This window comes from Rhinolophus ferrumequinum, chromosome 18 (genome assembly GCF_004115265.2).
Source record: "Rhinolophus ferrumequinum isolate MPI-CBG mRhiFer1 chromosome 18, mRhiFer1_v1.p, whole genome shotgun sequence".
Taxonomy (NCBI): domain Eukaryota; kingdom Metazoa; phylum Chordata; class Mammalia; order Chiroptera; family Rhinolophidae; genus Rhinolophus; species Rhinolophus ferrumequinum.
Genome location: NC_046301.1, coordinates 58,961,129 through 58,980,894, shown reverse-complemented (window position 1 = coordinate 58,980,894; position 19,766 = coordinate 58,961,129). Strand labels below are relative to the sequence as shown.

General features: G+C 50.4%; 2 protein-coding genes across 6 annotated transcripts in view; one reads left to right on the top strand and one right to left on the bottom strand.

Moving 5' to 3' along the window:
* Positions 1-2: 2 nt before the first annotated feature.
* On the bottom strand, positions 3-12,415 carry ARRDC5 (arrestin domain containing 5). Its single transcript, XM_033134827.1, has 4 exons — positions 11,954-12,415; positions 10,377-10,854; positions 8,942-9,147; positions 3-2,148 (listed from the first exon to the last, which is right to left on the bottom strand). Exons 2-4 carry the CDS (start codon positions 10,726-10,728, stop codon positions 1,621-1,623), a joined length of 1,086 nt encoding a protein of 361 aa, XP_032990718.1. The 5' UTR covers positions 10,729-10,854; positions 11,954-12,415; the 3' UTR covers positions 3-1,620.
* UHRF1 (ubiquitin like with PHD and ring finger domains 1) overlaps positions 9,027-19,766 on the top strand; it is a 39,551-nt gene continuing 28,811 nt past the window's right edge. Inside the window, exons 1-2 of one of the 5 annotated variants that reach the window (XM_033134817.1) lie at positions 9,027-9,096; positions 15,273-15,439. In XM_033134817.1, the coding sequence (XP_032990708.1) occupies positions 15,287-15,439 (153 nt within the window). In that variant the 5' untranslated portion in view covers positions 9,027-9,096; positions 15,273-15,286. Of the gene's footprint in view, positions 9,097-13,796; positions 14,021-14,534; positions 14,648-15,272; positions 15,440-19,766 lie in introns of those variants that run through there. The other 4 variants (XM_033134815.1, XM_033134816.1, XM_033134814.1 and 1 more) reach the window with 4 other exon arrangements.

Sequence of the window (19,766 nt, the reverse complement as noted above, 5' to 3'; positions counted from 1 at the left end):
GGGAGTGTTTAATGAGGACAGATTTCAGGATTCTATAGGATTAATTATAGAAGGAATCTAGAGGATTGGAAAAATCATTGTTTTGCAACCACCAGTAAAGTAACTAGTTCAAGTCAAGGGGCCTCCATGGGTGCAAAACCCTGGCCCAGCCACGACCCCCTCCAGGGAGCCAGGACCCCCACTCCGACTAGCTCTTTTGGAGATGCCCTGAAAACGTGATTAAAAGTGAGGGATCTCTCCCCCACTCCCCCAAAATTAGAAGATAAATAAACCTAGGCATCCTATTGGCTTGGACTCTCCCTAAAAAATCTTTGATCTAAAACAGTGGCTCAGTTGGAGCTACCTGCCTCCTCTTCTGGAATCCGGGATGCTGCGGGCGGGCGGGGCTGCCATTCAAGTGTATATGCCTCCTGTCTGCGGCCTGGGTGAGGCGGGTGCTGCCTGTGGTGGCCTGGAGAGATATTTATTTCAGAGTCATTAGCCCCAGAAAACACTCTAGTCCATTCCTTCTTCCATTCCTGACCATGCAGGACCTTGTGGGCCAAGGCCAGTGTTGTGGGGAGCTGACAGATTTTAAGTCAAACGGTGAGGTGACCCGATTTGTGTGGAGTCTTCTAGTTGCTTGGGGAATCGGATTGCCAGATAAAACCCAGGATGCCCAGTTTGATTGGAGTATCAGATAAACAATGAGTGAGTTTTTTTTTTAAGCATAATATATACCAAGGATGGTGTGGGACGTACTTATGCTAAAAAAAAATTTATTGTTCCTCTGAAATTCAAATTAAAGTGGGCTTCCTAGATCTTGATTTGCAGGGAGGGGGAGCTGGGGCCTGGAGACACAGGTGCAAGAGACTGCACTGTTCCAGATGAGCGATGATGATGGATAGATAGAAGCAAGGTGGAGGCAGAGGATGGGAGGGATGGGAGAATTCTGGGTAGATTTAGGAGCAAGAGCCCCGATGGCTTGCCGATGGCTTGGACGTGGCAGATGTGCATGCCCTTTGCCGGGAGCACTTTGGCTTTTACCCTGAGTGGGGGGAGGGGCGATGCCCCAGGAGGGCTGTGCGTGGAGGAGGGGCAGGAGTTGATGTGGGTAAGAGGCTCACAGACCCAGACCTGGGACCCAGCAATCACGTGCTCCCCATGAGTTGCCCCAGCCCAGGGCCTCTCTTCCTTGGCACTGCTGACATTTGGGGCCAGGTCATTCTCTGGTTTGGGGCCGTCCTGGACACTGGGGTGTTGAACAACATCCGTGGCCACACCCACTCGGTGCCAGGAGCATCCCGCCAAGTCATGAAATCATAGATGTCCCCAGGCATCGCCCAGTGTCCCCTGGAAGACAGAACCACCCCTGGCTGCGGACGCCTTGTTCCAGCACCATAAGACCCATCCAGGCAATGCTAAGTGGGGTGAGGTCCTGGAAGGCTTGTCATTCGCCTTTGTCCTCTCCTGGCAGTGAATGTTTTGGGAACGGGAGCAATGGATGCCGACACAACTAGAACTTGGGGAGGTTCAGGTAAGATGTTCCCCACACCCAGACTCTTCCGAAGGTCATCTGTGCAAGACAAAGAAAGCTGCGGGGAGAGTCATAAAGCTTTTACTATTTAGAAGTTTGGGCAGTTAATTCTGGCAATCCTCGCTCGCGGGTAACACTCCCCCCACCTGCAGCTGGCATCTGTCTGAGTCCGGGGGGGTGCTGGTGATGATGATGGGAACTTTGGCCTTGATGCTGGCCAGGGACCAGGGTAGGTGGACGGTGCCGACCAGCTCATACTGGGTGCTCATAATCTCGCTGTCTCGCATGTCACTGCTCACGGACAACACCTGCGGAAGGCCGAAGGTACTGACGATCTTGGTAGTGTTGAAGGGTGTGATTTGGGTGTTGGCCGCCTGCCGGAGCAGCTCGCTGCTGTCCACCCGCAACCGCTGCCCCGCCTTGGGCGTGAAGCCCTTGTACTGCACGTGGGCGTAGAGGGCGAAGATGACCGTCTTGATGCATTTGCTGGTCTGGTTCCTGATCTCCGTGGTGAAAATGACCCTCTCCCCAGGCGTGAAAGTATTCTTTTCCATCTGGATCTGTAGGCAGACGGCACCACGGCTGCAGCAGTTGTAGGAGACCTCCTTCTCAGCCTCCACGGACAGGGGATTCTAGAAGAGGTGGGGGTGGGGGGTGATGGACACCTGTGAGGGCTCATGACCACAAGAGCCATTTGCCTGCCTAACGTGCCACCATCATAGCTCCTCCAAGCCTTGAGCCTCTTGGGACTTGCCTAGTAAGAGGCACTGAGATGGGACCTGGAATCTTGGGGATTTTGCAGCCAAAAGCCTGGTGTCATCTCCCAGCTTCCTTTAACCAAAGCCCTTTGCCATTCTGAGTATCAATTTCCTTATCTGTAAAATAGGGCCAAGAAATCCATGAGAACCTAAATTCATCCTCAGCTGTTACTCATTTGCTGTGTGGCCTTTAACAAGTGGCTTGACCTCTCCGAGCTTTGGTTTTCTGGAAGACATGGACTATCTTACAGTCTAAGCCCAAGACTAGGGATTACCCAAGTCACTCAGACGCAAGGAGGAACTATGATGGACTTTGAATCGTGACAAGAAAGCTGTAAAGTTGAAATTATGTAATGTGTTCAAATACGTAAATGTCTCAAAGTGCAGCCCTTACATCAACTAGTTAATTGCTGGATTGCAAATAGTGTCACATAGCCATTATATTTAATGTGTCGCTTGGGTAGCATTTTACTTTTTGTTCATGGATAATATTTTTAAAGATTTGATGTAACGTGGGGTAGTCTTAGAATGATTCGCTCTCTACTTTTGCTGCCTTCTGGTATCTTCTTACAGAGGAACTTGATAATTTTATGCATGTGTGCTTGTTCCCTTTAAGCATATGGGAAGAAGAAAGAATGAGAGAGAGAGACAGAGAGACAGAGAGAGAGAGAGAGAGAGAGAGAGAGAGAGAGAGAGAGAGAGAGAGAATAGTGCATCAAATGCTTGCAAACTCCCAAGTTCCCCTTAGTGACATCAAGTTGGTAACTTGAAATCGACTATGATGGGAGTATTTACACCATGGAAATTGGCAAACATTATACATCCGGGCTGCCAGAGCCGGTTGTTAACCATTTACTAGCACACCACTGCCATGTTCCTGCTTTATTAGCAGGTAGGACTTCTCCCAATTAGCTTCAGAACTCTGTTCACTTAAGAAATAAAACATCAGTATTGTATAACTGAGTGAATGTACTTAACGCTACTGAACTGTACACTGAAAAATGGTTAAGATGGCAAATTTTATGTTATATCATTTTACCACAATTTGAAGTAAAAGTACATAAAACATTAGAGATCTAGTTGAGGTCCCTGTGGACTCCTCCCCAGTGCCATTCCCTCGTTTCCCTCCCTGGACATAACCATTCTCTTGAATTTGGAGTTTATCATATCTATGCATTTTTAAAAAACTCTTAAACATTATTAAAAAATATAACTCAGACACAGAAAACCCCGCAAAGCAAATGTATAGCTGTGAATTATTATAAGCCCAACCTCCTCGTAACTTCCACCCAAGTCAAAAAGTAGAAATTTGCCAGTTTCCCCCCAAAGTGCCTCACATGTCCCAGCCCCCCACTCAACCCCCAAATGCAACTGTACTGAATTTCTTAGTAATCACTTTCCTTGACCTGCACCTGTTTATGTGTAGGGACCTAAACAAGATATGTTGCTTTAGAAAAATGTGTGTAAAGAATAATAGGCCAAGTTAAAATGTATTTGGCAACCAGTTTGAGAAATACAACGTTACCAATTCGACTGAAATCTCGAGGGTTTTGTGGGCTTTGTTTGCCTCATCGCCCCCTCTCCTCTGCATCATGAATTTGGTGTACTTGCCATCCTCATGGGATTTTTATATTATTTAGGAATACATCTATTGGCGCTAGAAGTATACAGCAGTGTTTCACATATTTTAAAATTTGAAATAAGTCAAGCTGCATATGTCTTCCAGCCACTTGCTCTTCTATTAGATTGGTGCAAAAGTAATGGCGGTTTTTGCAATTATTTTTAACCTTTTAAACCGATATTACTTTTGCACCAACCTAATTGCTCAGTATTCTGTGTTTGAAATGTATTTACGTTGGTGCCTGTCATTCTGGTTCATTCGTTTTCAGGATGCCATTGATGTGTGTGGCAAAACAATTTATTTATCCATCTCCTCCATGATGGATATTTATATTGTTTCCATGTGCTCGATGCCATAAAAGTGCTAGAAGGAGCAGCCTGAAAACAATTTTCTTGGGCTTATACTTGGTGTTTCTCTTAGATATGAGTTGGTGAACTTTTCTAGAAAGGAACTGATAATAAATATTTTAGGCTTTGCAAGCCACATGCAGTATTTGTCATATACTTTTCCTTTAAAAAAACACAACTCACAGTTAAAACATAGATTGTAACATTGTGGCAAAGAATACAAATCTATATGTACACGTAGATCTAGGAAAAAGAAGTAAGTTTTATGAAATTATATTTATCTTTGCTACATTTCCTGTTCTACTCTATTTATTCTAATCATATAAAAATGTTGGTTACGAACCTCTGAATTTATTTTTGTTATTTCTAGTCTACATACTCTAGTCTATGATTTTGTTTTATATGAAATAAAACTTTTATAAAAATTAGCTGGCTGTAACCCACCAAATTAATTTTTTTCTGGAAAACTATTCTTTCATTTAAAGTTGATTACAACCCACCAAAGTGATTTTTTTCTGAAAATTTCTATGCTATTTATTTTATTCTATGTTCTTTTTTTTGTACATATAAATATATAAATGAATTTTATACATTTATACATATAAATATTGGCAACCTACAAAATTACTATTTTCTGATATTTTCTATGTTGGTCTTGCCTATTCTTTCATTTTATAGAAATATGCTTGCAACCTGCTAAATCGATTTTGCAGCCCACTAATGGGTCATGATCTGAAGTTTGAAAAACATTGTTCCAAGTCAGCTGTCTTTCCTCCCGGAGACCTTGGGTGACCCCCGACCCCTTCCTACCTCACCTCTTGCTGTCTGCCTGTGGCCTCTGCCCCTCTGGCACCTTCCCACACTTCCTCTCCTCTAGGAAGGCTCGTTGCAGGCAGTGTTGGTTCTATATCCCTCTAGTCTTAATTCGAAAATCTGAAAATCCATCCCTGGCATGCCTTAGAGCCCCGCAGACATTAAGGAGCCTGGTGCTGTAACTCAGGTCCAAGTTGATAGTTCTGTCCTGGTTCTGAAAGTGGTATCAGGAGCTCCTGGCTGTGGCCCAGTGGAGACCCCCATGCGTGACCAGGCAGGGCTGGAGAGAGGACCCTGAGTCCCAGTAATATTCCCAATGCAGCCAACATTGGATTTCCTGGCCCTGGGAGTTTTTCTAGAACCCTGTATTCCTTGCGTATATATGAAACTTTTTTTGGTGGGGGGCGGGCATTCATTAATTCAACTGGGTTTTATTTGTATCTACTTGATGCCAAGTCCGGGGAAAACCCATAGCAGTGAAGACCTGTTCTGGTCAGGAAGAGGGACAGACATGGTACATATGAAAATGAAGCAGATCATTTCTGGCTGGGACAGCGATGAGGCTGTGGAGGGATGCAAATGCGGATGAGGTAAGGGGAGTTGGGGAGGGGGATCCCTTAGAGGTGACGGTTAGGAAGGGACTCTGGAACAAGCTCCTCTCCCGAACGTTCCTGACTGTTGGAAGAGAAGATGGGTCTATGTCTTTTAAAATTCTAAAGGTACAAAGAGTGGAGGAGATGTGGAGAAATTGCTGGTGCAAATGTAAAATGGGGCAGCAGCTGTGGCAAACAGGAAGTTCCTCAAAAGGTGAAACAGAGTTACCATCTGTCCTAGCAATTCCACTCCAGGAATCCACCCAAGACAAAGGAAGAGGTGCAGCTACACAAGAGCTTGATTCACAATAGCCAAGGAGTGGAAGCAACTCAAGTGTCCGTCAATGGGTGAATAGACGGATACACGCAATGTGGTCCATCCATGTACTGGAAAATGATTCAGCCTTAAAAATTAGGAGGAAGCGCTGACACTCGCCACAGCGTGGATGGACCTGAACACACGGGGCTCATGAGAGAAGCCGGACACACAAGGCCACACGGTGTGGGATTCCATTTAGGTGAAATGTCCAGAACAGGCACGTCCACAGGGACAGAAATTGGATTCGTGGTTGCCAGGGGCTGGGGAGGGGGAGAGGAGGTTGGGGGGTGACCGCTAAGGGATGCAAGATTTCTTTTGGGGGCTGATGAATCGTTCTGAAATGAACTGTGGTGATGGTTGCATAACTCTGTGAACACGCTAAAAGCCATTGAATTATAAAGTATATGAATTGTATCTCAATAAAGCTGTTAAAAACAAAAAGTGAAAGGAGAGAAGTTCTTTTCCTCCTCACTGCCCCCTCCTCCCCCGCTCCCCTCCAGCCATCCGTTGCCAGTTTCTCTGCTCTCCTTCCAGAGATGTTTGTTACACCTGCAAGGAAGTAATTTGTTTTCACCACCAACGGTGCCAGGCCAGACATGCTGTTCTGAACTTTGCTTTTTATTCAATCAACCCAGTAACTTGGAGAGTCTGACAGGGAGAGCTGCCTCATTCTGTTTCTGTCTCTCTTACTGTATCTATAGAGTATTCTTTTGACTGTGCATTTGTACTAAAACAAGTCCCTTAGCAATAAACATTTAGGCCGTTTCCAATTTTTTGCTGTGATAAATAGTGCTGCGGGAAGTCATGTCACACACATGAAAGAATATCAGTAGGAGGAATTTCTAGAAGGGGAATGGCTGGGGCAAAGTACATGTTCGTTTTAATTTGGATAGATATGGCTAAATTGCCCTCCATGGGGCCTGTGGCAGTTTATTTGGCCATCAGCAATGCAGGTGAGTGAAGACGTGGCTTCTGAGCAAAGATCTGAAGGATAGGAAGGTCATATCATAGTGTTCGAAGCAGAGGGAACAGCTCGTTCAAAGGCCCTGAGGCCAGACCGTGCCTGGTGTGTTAGAGGAACAGTGAGGAGGCCCGTGTGGCTGGAGTAGAGTGAGCCAGGGGGATGAGGTGGACTCGGACCTTTACCCCGAGGGAGGTGGGAACCCTGGAGGGCTGTGGGCAGAGGACGGTCATCACTTGATTTTCTGTCTGCTCGGAGAGGACAGACTATTGAGCGGCAAGACTCTACCTCTACTTGGGCCAGAGCAGTAGTCTGCCCTGGTCCCTCAGCTCCCGCCCTCTGCTCTCCACTCTGTCCTGCCTCAGGACTTTTGCACGTGTTGTGTCTGCTGCTTGAAACACTATGGCTTTCCCCCTCTCCTCTTTCAACTCTACTAAAACATTACTTCTTCCAAGAGGCCTCCCTTGACCAGTCTGGTTAAAACAGTACTGAATAGTTGGAAAAAACACGGTCTTTTCATACTCTATCAAAACTTATCTGTGATAACTCAGCAAAGGTGCTGCTGTAGCAATTTTAGCTTTCGACTTCTGGGCAGCTCCTATGTTTATTTATTTTTTTTTTGTTTATTTATTTTTTTTCTTCTTGGGCAGCTCCTATGTTTAAACACCGCGCTGTGTGCTTTGCAATCCTCACAGGAACCTACTGAGGGGAGTGTTGTTGTTATTATTATTCCCACTGTACAGATTGGGACAGTTGAGGCTCCACAAGGTGCGGTTAACTGTCCAAGGCCACCTGGCAAATGAAGTGTGGTAGCGGAGATATAAAGCAGGGTATGACCCTAGGCCAGCATTTTGCCCCAGCTCCTGCCTTGTGCCCCTACACTCCAGACTAGCTCTGAAGGGAGGCCTGGAGAAGGGACAGAGCCTGCTTAAGTTCACAAAGGGAACAGGTGGCCAAGCCATCCTTGAGTTCAGGTCTGCTCATCTCAGGACTGATCCACCGCTCCAAGCATCTACCTCTCCTGGCATCCTCCCAAACCATTCCCTGAGGTTGGCTGGGCTAGAGATGATCCCTGTTACACAGATAACAATACTGGTGATCACAGCAGTGACAAGATTTACTGACCATGCCCCCCGCCCCATGCCAGGCACTGTGCAAAGCCCTGGACTTGCATTAAGTCCACTCATTGCTCCCTCCATGACCTGGGAGGCAGGCATTGTCTCTCTGCCCATTTTACAGATGAGGACATGGAGGCACAGAGAGGCAAGGTCACTTCCAGAAAGTCACACAGCAGGTAGGTGGGGGATCTGGGAATTTTAATCTGGACCTCAAAAATGAAAACGCCATCCCTCTCAGCCACCACACTGGTAGCAAATGAGTCCCCAGGAAGGTGAAGTGACTTTGGCCAACATTCCTCCACACGCCCAACTTCCACCTCTGCACCTGGGCCCCCAGAAGCCATCCAGAAAACGTCCTCCACTCAGGCAGACATGCCACATGTCCTTCCTTCCTGGGACAGAGGCCACCCCCTTCCCTTGCTTCTTGGTGAGGGTGCCACCTGCACTGTCTGAGGGCTCAAAGCCCCTGGAGAATCACTGCATGTCCAGGCCGCTCTCTCACCCAGGGGGTAACAGGGAGGCCTCGGCTCAGTCTTGACTTACTAAAGGGTGAAGAACATTGGGACCTGATCATTCTCTGGGGTAGGGTCGTCCTGGCACATAGGGTCATGAGCAGCATCCCTGGCCTCCACCCATCAATGCCAGGAGCACCCCTAGTGGTGAAAACCACGGAGGTCACCCAGTGTCCCCTGGGGGGCAGAATCACCCGAGAGTCCCACTGGCCTAGTTCCTACCCTGGTTTCTGATTCACACTTGTGAACTCACTGGGCCTGGGGAGCCACCAACACCTTTCCCTTCTTGGCTGGGGCCTTCTCTGCCCCCTGCCCACCCCCCTCCCCCTGCCACTCCATAACTTTGAGGACAAGCCCCACCACTGCTCCTCCCCCACCACTACCTGCAGTGGGTTTTTCCTGTGGAAGTCCGAAGTCCCTTGAACCAACAAGTACATTCTCTTCTTCGCTAGAATGTGCTCCCGGCCCATGCAGGAGGCTTGCACGAAGTAGAAGACGTGGCCAATTTTGCTGGTGAAGGTAGAAGGAAGCCTGGGAGGTAAGTTGAAATGGAAATCAAAGGTGTGGCTGCCTGCACTTAACCAATTATCTGAAAGCAAAACACACCAACGCCATCAGAAGGTTCTAGAAGATTTTCTTTCCCCCCTCTTTATTGTTCTGGCAGGGAGGTTGTTCTGGACCTGGCCTGTCTGTCCCCAAGCTAGACTGAGCTATATGCTTTTAGGGACCTGCATGGCCCATAAGGAGCGTGGGTGACGTGGCTGGTGTATTCACCCCAAAACACCGACAGGGACCTGCTCAGCTCTGTCTTGGGCCTGAGAAACTGGCCCTCAGGATTCAGTCGCACATTCGTTCTGCAGACACATTTTGAGCCCCTACTGTGCGCCAGAGCCTGTTTTAGGCAGTGTTTGCAGCAGTGACAAGGCAGCCAAATCTCCCTGCCCTCACAGAGCTTAGCCTTCAATGCATGGAACACAGTAGGTGCTTAATATTTGTTGATTGAGTGGCGACTGAAGACCAGGGAGCATCTCACACCACCCCCATTTCTGTGACCTCCTTTCAATTTATTTTTTCTTGCATTTCTCCCAAACTCTCTTATGATCGTGTTTTCCCTGCCTGATGGCAACCCAATGACTCCAGGGACGATGTTTGTTTTATTCACTGCTGTATCCCCAGCACCTGGCACAGTGTTGTACACAGTAGGTGCCCAATACATGTTTGAAATAAATGAATGAACCCATTACAGGCTTGAGGCTGATGCTTCTGCAGGGAAATGCAGTCTCTTGGAAATGGGGAAGGAAGGGTGGTACCTAATGCTGGGTGTTGCCCACTGGGCAGGGGAGTGTTTTGGTTGAAAGAACTAACACTTCTCAAGCGCTTACTGTATGTTCTGTACTAGCGAAGCCCTTTTCCTGCCATGAAATCATTAGGTTCTCAAAGCAATCTTGTGAGGCACGACTTCCTATTCCCATTTTCCAGATGGCTTAACTGGGATACAGAGAGACCCCGTAATTGCGGAGTATGAAGACCTGGCACATTGCTGTTCCTTTCCCACAGAGCTGCCTGGCTGATGTCCCTCCCACCACTCAGAGCCGAGCTCTGTAGTCACCTCTTTGGAGAGACCTCCACAACCAGCTCCAAATGTCTTGTCATTTCCGTGTTACTTGTATCTGATGGTCATGGTTTCCCTCCTAGAAAGGAAGCCTGTCTCTGCCCATTTCTGATATCCCTGGGGTTTGTTGACCGACTGACAGATGTGTTTAACTTCCAGACCCAAGTGCCTATTCTGTTCAGGGTGGGCTGCCGCCTGGTCCTTACCCTCCACTGGGAACCTCTTGGTCTTGTGCACGTAGTCGGCTTTATTGTTGCAAATAACATCTCTGCTGTAATCGCGGGAGGCCCCGCTTTCTTCGCTCCACTCCACATAACCCCTTCCCATGAGCTCCACCTTCACGATGGGGTCCACCAGGGTGCTGTTCAGGGTTAGAAGTACCTGCCCTTTGATGCAGGACCCGGCCAGGTAGACCGCATCCTTGGGCAGCACTAATTCGATCGATTTCACCACAGACATGGAGGGGTGGGCAGGCAGAGAAACATCCTCCCCCCTCTTCCATGCCACTGAGATGCCCGGTTCCTTGGCCGCAGTGAGGTCACCCGTCTGTGACATCATCCAGCCAGGGTTCTGGGAAGGGGTCCCTGATGAGGGGGACGAGAGGCAAGGTTGTTGCTTGGGAGCGAGCAGCTTGGGAAGCCGAGTTCTTACTGGTTTGTGAAATGGCAGCCTGACCACTTTTTCCTAGAAAATAACAAACAAACAAAAACAACTGTAAGCTGCCAACGTTCCTGCCACACAGGGGACACCTGCCATTGTGCCAGTGTTTTAGGGGCCTGGGTGGGAAGAATTGTTCCAACCAGTTTGCTGAGGTAGGTGTTATGAGCTCCGCGTCCAGATGGAAAGGGACGGCGAATGGGCCCAGAGGTATTTTCTGGTCCATCAGATTACAACATGGTCTATGCACCTCTCAGGGTTCACACATTGTTTTGGGGTCATACATGATCATTTTCATTTTAATGGTTCTATATTTATACCAATCTGTTTCGAAAAAATAATTACAGATATGGCCAGGACATGAAATATGGTATGAACTGCAGCTGCTCAGAGCATTGTGTGGTCCACCTATACATGGACACCGTCGTGACAAACCATCTCCTTGCACAGCTGACATTTCTCTTTACACCTGCATCTCCCCCATTGGATGGGAAGTCCCCCTAGGGAGGAGCTTTGTCTCAGTAAACCTTGTGTCTATTGATGTCTGCTGGCGCCAGAACCTGGTTCAGACAAGGGAGGTCAATCCAAGTTTATTGAATGACTTACTGACCTTTGAGAGCATCTCATTTTGCAAAAGGAAAATGAGGCCCTTTGTACCCTCGCAGTTAGTCCTGGTGCCTGATTTGCACTTCGGTGGGTGCCTGAGTGGGAGGGACACTGAAGCAGAAGAGCACTAGGAAGTGTCCATTCTCCAGACTCTGGCCGGCCTCAATCATTGTCTTTGCATGTCTTATTTTAAGTGATGTCTTTGTGGACATCAACATCTTGTTTTCCTAACTGGCTTGTAAGTGCCTTTTGGAGATGCTTGGCACGGTCTCTTATTCATGTGTGTTAATTAACCCAAGCAACCCCTCTGTCTCGAAATGACTAGAGAAATGGGGCCCTGTGTCACCACCCTTCGTGGGCTTTTCTGTAGGGAAAGTCAGACACCTCTTTCTGTGTTACTTAACTTCTGATATCCAAGCCTGGGCTGTGCCCTGCACCAAATGTACACAAAGAATGTACTGCCTTTTTGGGCCGTGTTGAGTTTTTGCAACAGCAGGCACAAACCATGGTATGCTCTTACCAGGACTAGGCTGGGTTCCTGCCGCAGGTGTTCTCAATTTGGAAGATCTCATTTGCTTCACAAGCTCCAGGAGGCCCGCTTGATCCCTGCTCACACCTGTGGTCTGTATGTGGCTGATGGCTGAGCACTCAGAAGTGCATTTGGTGGCATAGACACAGTCCTGAAATTGGAGAAAGTCAGCAGCAACACCTGGACTTTGTGTGGGAGCGTATTAGTTTCCTATGGCTGACCACAAATTTAGTGGCTTACAACAACACAACTTAATTCTCTCACAGTTCTGGAGGTCAGAAGTCTGAAACAGGTTGTAAGGGGCTAAAATCAAGGTGTTGGTAGGACTGCATTTAGGGGTTTAGGAAAGAATCTGTCCCTTGCCTTTTCTAGCTGCAGAGGCCTCCCACATTCCTTGCCTCTTGAGCTCATCATTCTGACCCCTGCTTCCGTTGTCACATCTCTGACTCAGACCCTCCCTCCTCTCACTTATTAGGACCCTCGTGATGACATTGGGTCAGCCCAGATAATCTAGGTCTCAAGATCTTTCACTTAATCCCATCTGCAAAGTCCCTTTGAAGGTACCTTGTTCATAGGCTCTAGGGATTAGGATGTGGACATGGCGGGTGGAGGGGGGGAATGGGGGCATGATTCTGTCTACACCTGAGGAAATCAAAGCAGAAGTATCAGCCAAGATGGAAGGGACTACACAGTGCCAGCGAAACCTAGTGAAAACATAAATGGGAACTCATTACTTTTCTGCTCAAAGCCCTCCTATGTTACTTGCTGCTTCTAAGAGAAAGTCCAAAGTCCTCCTGGTGGCCTGTGAGGTCTTATCTGACATCCCTCTGACCTCATCCCCTCCCGACCTTTCCTTTCTCGGTGTCTGCCCAGCTCCACTGGCTTCCTTGCTGCTCCCTTACACCTCTGAGCTTTTTCCGCCCTCTGAGCTTGCCCTCCCTTCCTGGACCCATCTGTCCTTGGTTTCTCTTAGATCTCAGCTCAAATGTCATCTCCCCAGAGAGGCCCACCTCTCCACCTCCACCAGAATATCCTCTCTCCACCCCCATATGGTCGCTGGTCACTCTCCAGCTATTGTCCAGTCTTCATTGCTTGTAGTGTCTGAAATTATTTGCTTCATTTATTCATTTCTGGCCTGTCTCCCCAGATAAGAATTTACCCTCCTGGAGACCACCCACAGGGTCAGCCTTGCCCACTGCTGGCCCCCCAGCTCTGAGCGCCCTATTCAAGCACCTTGTAGGTGCCCAGCATGGGTCACTGTGTGCCCGCCAAGACTGGCCAAAGCAGAGCAGACAGGACAGAGGGGGCAGGGCAGCCTTGCCCGCCTGGACAGCCCGGAGAAGGCGGGAAAACGAGGCGGGAAAAACTTAGCAAACAAGTCCTGTAGGTGGGTAGAGTGGGAGCGCTGGCGGGCCCTAACGCTAGGAAGTGGGGCTGGGGCCATCAGGCTGGCCATAGGGGTCTGACGGTGTCCTGGGAGCCCCCCACATTCTCCTGCAGTGTTTAGACATTGATTCCGGCTTTCCTTGTCCTACTGGTCAATGTGTGCCCGGGAAGGGGGGTCTGCAGGAACGGACTTAGTAGGTCAGGGAGGGTCTCCACGGGGGGGGGCTGTTCCTGCCCCAGGAGTCCCAAGGGCTCCTAGAGCGCACACATGGTGGGGGGACCCAGGTCCCGCCACTGAGCCCCATTGCACGCTGGGCGCGCCCAGCAGAGCGCGCAGTGCTGGGCGGGGCCGTGGCCCGCTGGGCGGAGTGGGGGGTAGACAGAGGCGGGGGCGCCCCCCACCCCCTTTCTTGCTTCCCGCCACTGCAGCGGCCAATCACTAGGCAGGCGCCCGCCCCCGGCGTGGCCTCCCGTGTTCCCGCAACTCCCAAACGCCGAGTTTTCGCGGGAAAAAAATCAGAGCAGCTGGCAGTGCAGAGGGCATTGGTGGCCGGCTGGGCGCTCCGGGTCGCACGCACGTCCGCGCAGGGTCGAGTCCACGTACGCGGCTCAGTCGCCATCCCCAGCCGGGTCAGGTGCGCAGGCAGGCAAGTGGTCGGGGCGGCGGGAGAGGTGAGCAGCCAGGCGGATCCGGGTACCAGCCCGGGACGGGGCGGTTGGGGAACCCGGCACACCCGGCGCTAAGACTTTGCAAAACTTTAGTAAGCCGCCCGGGACGCGCGGCTAGTACGGGCGCACGTGTGACCCGCGCCGGGGCTGCCCTGTACGCGGTCTCGGGCTCTGCCCCCGCCCGGACGGCCCTGGGAAGTACCCCCGGAACTCCTGACTCCGGCACGGCTTGCGGAACATTCCCGGAGCCCCGCGGGGGTCGCGCCGGCTGGGTGGGGGAGGGCCCGGCGAACCGCAGGGGAGGATGTCAGGCTCCGCGCCTGCGCGCGGGGCGCCCCGCGATTCAATTGTCGCGCCCGAGCCCGATTTCGCGCGCCCTTAGTTCACCGGGCGCGTCTGGGCCAATGGGGAACGAACAGGGCGGGGCGACCGGGCGTGGCAGAGCCAATGAGCGAGGCGCCTCAAGTGAAGGGGGCGGGACTTGGCTCAAGGGGCCCCCTCGGCCCGTCCCGGCGAAGGGGGTGGGCGTGGGCTCGCTGGCGTGGCCCGCGGAGGCGGGCGGGAGGAGAAGAGGGGCTCCGGGGTCGTGGGTCTGGGTCCGGGGAACGCGGGGTTGCCGGAGGGGCCAAGGTAAGTCGCGCGGGGCGCACACGGGGTGGCCGGGACGGGCCAGATGGTTGCCATGGCCACCGCGGGGTTGGGCGCGTCGCGCACGCGCGCGGGGTGCTGCGGGGGGCCGCGGGAACTGAAGGGTCAGGGGTTCGCAGGTCTCAAGTGGGGTACTTCCCCTTCCATCATACTTAGTGGAGTTCCTAGGGACTTCCGAAGTTCCGATCTGCGCCGGACTTTTGGGTTTCCCTCTTGGCGTCAGTATTAATCTAGGGAATGAATGAATGAATGAATGAACGAACGAACGAACAAACAAACAAACAAACTCGGCCCCTCACCATTTGGCTGTGTCCTTCTTCCTATGGACTTATGTGTCTTTTCCTCTGAAAGGGGGAGTGTGGGTTGGACTGAGTGGTCCAAGATGCTGTTTGCCTTCCCTTAATTTCCTGTCTCCTCAGTCCTCCACCGGTGCTAGTTATTAATGCATTAGTTACTACATAATTTGCTCTGCGGGACCCTGGGCCACCCATGGGGACTAGGGCGCTAAGGGGGCGTTTGGGGAGTTTCCTGGTGTCCTGAGTATGGCACAGTCTTGTGGTGATGGTGGCAGAACTGACTGAGGGTTCCATTCCTCTGCTCCTCTCAGTACCAGCAGGCACCATGTGGATCCAGGTTCGCACCATGGATGGGAAGGTGGCCCACACCGTGGACTCACTGTCCAGGTTGACCAAGGTGGAAGAGCTGAGGAAGAAGATCCAGGAGCTGTTCCAGGTGGAGCCAGGCCTGCAGAGGCTTTTCTACAGGGGCAAGCAGGTAAACCTGCCCTGCAGGCTGCCCACCCGCCCAGCAGCTTTGTTCTTGTCTCCTCCAGACATTGCTCCTTGGCGGCCACAGCATATACACTCTCCCCCCTCGTCCTGTCCCGCTTCATGTTCTCCACAGAAAACTCATGCCTGAGCCAGGAACAAAGGCTCAACTCGCAGATTGACACACCCGGCAGGCAGCTGGCACTCGAATCTGTAGCATTCGGGCTCTCAAACTCCCTTTTTATTTTACTGTTTTTGATGCCTCCCTCAAAATAATCTCTAGGAAAAGAAGTTGGAGGTGGCTGCTGGAAGACTGATGAATTTCGAGAAGAGCCTAGAATAATTATTCAAACACTAGGACGGACAGAGGGACGCGGTTGTCCTTTGAAGCACCAGTGGCCTGAGCCTATACCTATTTAGTGTTTGATCCCACAGGATTTGTTTTCTAGAAATTTGGATCAGCTTATTCAGAGGCTGGAGATAGTGCTTGCAAATCAGGAATTTCCGCCATTCTGGGCCTGCTTTCTGGGTGGCAGGGCTGCTGGTGCTTTTGGGGGGGGGGGGTCTGCAAGCCCTTCTCCTCTGTTTCCTTTCTTTGCGCTCTCTCCCCAGCCCCTTGTAGCATTTAAAATGGCCACCCTTGCTTTAGCGGCTGTCCATAATTTGGATGCTTTCTCCAGTGGCACTTGGGGGTTTTCCAGTTTTGTCGGTGTCTTTGGTGGTGTGGTGGGACATGGGCCGTCCTGTGAGTGGGATTTCCCTGAGGGGGAGAAGATGGTACAACAAAGTGTTGGTTCCGGCTGGTAGGACCATGCTGGAGTTGGATGGACTGTAGGGACGACAGCGTAGAGATCGGACTGGATTAAAAGTCTTCAGTTGGGCTGTGTGCGCCCGACTTTGTTTTCGTGTTTTGAACAGGATCTTGCCGCCATCTGGTGTCTAGATTGAAAAATAAATGCTCTGCGCCGGGCCACGATTTTGGGGGCTGGGAGGATCCTGTGTGCTTACTCAAAATGAGAAGTGCTGATTAATTTCTTCGGCTTGTGGAGCTCTGGGAGACCTTTTGCCTCCTCCCTATGAGAGATATCGTGACTTGAACGTCTTAAGACTGGGTGAAACTCGCCCTGCCTGGGGAGGAGGAGCTGATACTGCGAACTTGGGGATTTGTGCTGTCGCGTGCTTGTTGAGAAAAGGCAGGGGTGTGAGTGAAGCTCCCTTGGGCTGCTTTCTTTCTCCCGCCTCTTCCAACGGTGGCTCATTTTTGTGGCATCCACACTGATTCTGATTTGCCACTCAGTCTATTTGTTCAGCAGAAGGTCCTTTCACAGAGTTTCTGAAAACCTCCTGCATGTGCCTTCCAAACAGTTCATGACGTAGTTCAAAGGCAGGTTGGATCTAGTCCTCTCAAGTTCAAGGGAGCTCATAATTTTGAATGCCTCATGTGTGCCAGGCACTGTGCATTTTAATTTTTACATTTCAAACGTGCAGAAAAGCTGAAAGAACATGAACACAAACACCTACCCGTACATTTTGCCACTGACATTTTGTGTGGTCGCTTTATCATCCAGCTCTCTATCCGTCCACCAACCTGTCTTTATATTTTGGGATGCATTTTAGAGGAAGCTGCAGACACTAGTTTACGTCACCCCTAAATATTCGGTGTGCCCGTCATTAATTAGAATTCACTTTTTGTGGTTCTTATTGTTCTTTTAGGTAAAATTTATATGTAGCAAGACACACTTCTTAGGCAAACCGTTTGGAGTTCTGACAAATGTCTACACCCATATAATCAACCCCTATCTCCATTCGTCACATAACATTTGACCCCTTCAAAAAGTCCTGGTAACGTCTGTGTGAGTTACAATGTGATGATGACAGCAACACCACCGTCAGTTAGATGCATACATCATGCCTTTAATCTTAAGGCTGTTGGTGATGAGATACAGGACTCTTACCAGAAGGTAACCTCTAACTGCTCCCCATGCTCCTTGCCAGTGCCCCACTCGGCAGCTTTGTGAAGGGACACATGGTTGTTTTATCTTCTGGGTAAGGAAGCCAGGCCTCCTAGCGTGATGCAATTTCCCCAAGGTTGCCTGGTCCGGAACTGGCCTGGCCGATAGGAGGTGTGGACAGTGACAGGAGGGTGGGGGACGAAGGCGCACACAACAGCAGCTTGAAGCAAGTACAGTCTGCAGATAGACTAATAGCGAAAGAAAGTACAATTTCCAGTGGGTGCAAGAGTTGTTTTTCTAGAATGTTCTAGAGAGTGTACACAATCCTTCCCCCCGTCCCCTTTTTAAAGAAATATGGCACAGCAGTCCAAGGTCTGCAGTGAGTTTGACTAAGACCATAAAGCAGAACATAGCTGAGTTTTCAGGATATGGGAGGGTTTCGTGGTGGCTTGTTTAGGCTGAATGGGTTGGCGGTTATGTTGCTTGATTGGCGGAAATGCAGGGAGTGTGTGGGGGAAGGGACTTCGGGGCTGCAGGCCCAGCTTCTGCAAGGGGAGAGGCATCTGGTGCCTGTTTTTGGCTGCCCGTAAAAATAACCATAGCTATCATTTGTGGCACAGCCTTTAACAGGTTCAGGTACAATGCTTTGCGCTTTACATAATCTTCGCCAGTCTCCTGGCTAAGTGGCCGGGCATGACTGTTCAAACAGGGCTAATTGTGGACACCACATTGTGGTATGGTGAGAACTGAGTGAGGTAATAGACATGAAGGAATGAGCACCATGCCTGGCTCACAATAAAGACGCAATAAATCAGCTCAGGTTTCCCCCCACCGCTCACAGGGTGGCCAGGTCACTCTGTGGGGGGCCGTCCTGGGCACTGTGGGGTGTTAAGCAGCATCCCTCGTCCCTCTCACTCACTGCCAGGAGCACCCCCCATCGTGACAACCACAGATGTCCCCAGACGTTGCCAAGTGTCCCCTTGGGGACAGAAATGCCCCGACTTAACTACTAATTTTGTAGATGATTTACTTTAGGAAAACAGCTAAATTGGCATGTTGGGCTGAAAGGCTGTGTTCAGGTCAGTCTGAAAGCTCAGTTGAAGTGGTGTCCTCGGAATGGCCTTTTGAAGGTCACAGTGCCCCACCAAATATCCCTGCTGTATTGGCCTTTCCTGAATGCCACCTTATCTTCCTAAAGGACAGGGTCAGGTAGCAAAGAAGACAGTTCCCTGGCAGGGACCTGTCCTTCAGGCTGCTTGAGGGAGGGTCCCCTCCCCCACCTCCAAGAACTCCCAGCTGGAGGGCACGCCTTCTAAGCCAGGGGTCAGCAGACCCTGTCTGTAAAAGGCCCGATAGTAAATATTTGTCTCTGGGGACTTCTCACCTCTACCATTGGAGCAGGAAAGCAGCCAGAGATGGTATGCAAATGAGTGGGCATGTTTCTGTAGGAGTCACAATATGTTTTATTTATAAAAACAGGTTCAGGCCAGAACTGTCAGGTGTGCCATAGTGTGCCAATCGCCCAGTGCTTTGATCCAGCCTCTGGTTTGGTGCAGCCAGGTTTTGCTGTCCGGAACAGCACTGTCGTGGAATGTGCTAGAACAGGTCCCCCAGGGCAGTGCGTTGAAGCAGTTTTTCCAGAGCAGGGATGCTCAAAGTGTTTAGTCTCAGTCTTTCCAACCTCCAAAGCGATTGAGGACCCCAAAGAGCTTTTGATGACGTGGCTTAGATCCATCGTTTTTTGCCATACTGGAAACTGGAAGGTGAAGAAAATTTCCAGCCTGAGAATACATGCACATTTCCTTTGGCATAAGAACGGTGGCATCATCCTGCATCACTTAGGCTCCTCTGCACCCCGGTGAGACTATGGCCCCCAAATATTGCTCCAGCGCATATTCTCAGCTGTGTCCCCGTGGGTTCAAAGGGCATAGTTCACTTGTCAAGCCCCATTCGCCCTCTCCATGTGCATGAGGGGCTAGGATGGGAGGGAGGGGTCACGCTTGGCTTTGAAGTGCTGTCCTCTGCTCACTGCTTCCTGAGTGGGAAGTTGTGTCCCCTCTGCCATACCTGGGACCCTGCTTTTTGCGTCTTCTTCTCTCTCATCTCTCTGTCTGGCCTGCACCTCAGGTTGCTGCAGAGGCCTGGAGGCTGACATGGGAAGGTGGGGGGCCAGGGCTGCATCCCCAGGAAGAGAGGCAGAGAGGTTTCCCACTTCTCTCTCCTTCAGCTGTAGGTCCATCTTGGTACAAGGCTCACACCACCGTCGTTAAGATCCTGCAATCTGGTTTGTGTCCCATCCACCTCTAAGCCAACTAGAGAGCCATCACATGCGAAACCCAGCAGCATTTATTTTCTACCCTCTTGTGTTTTGGGGCAGCACCC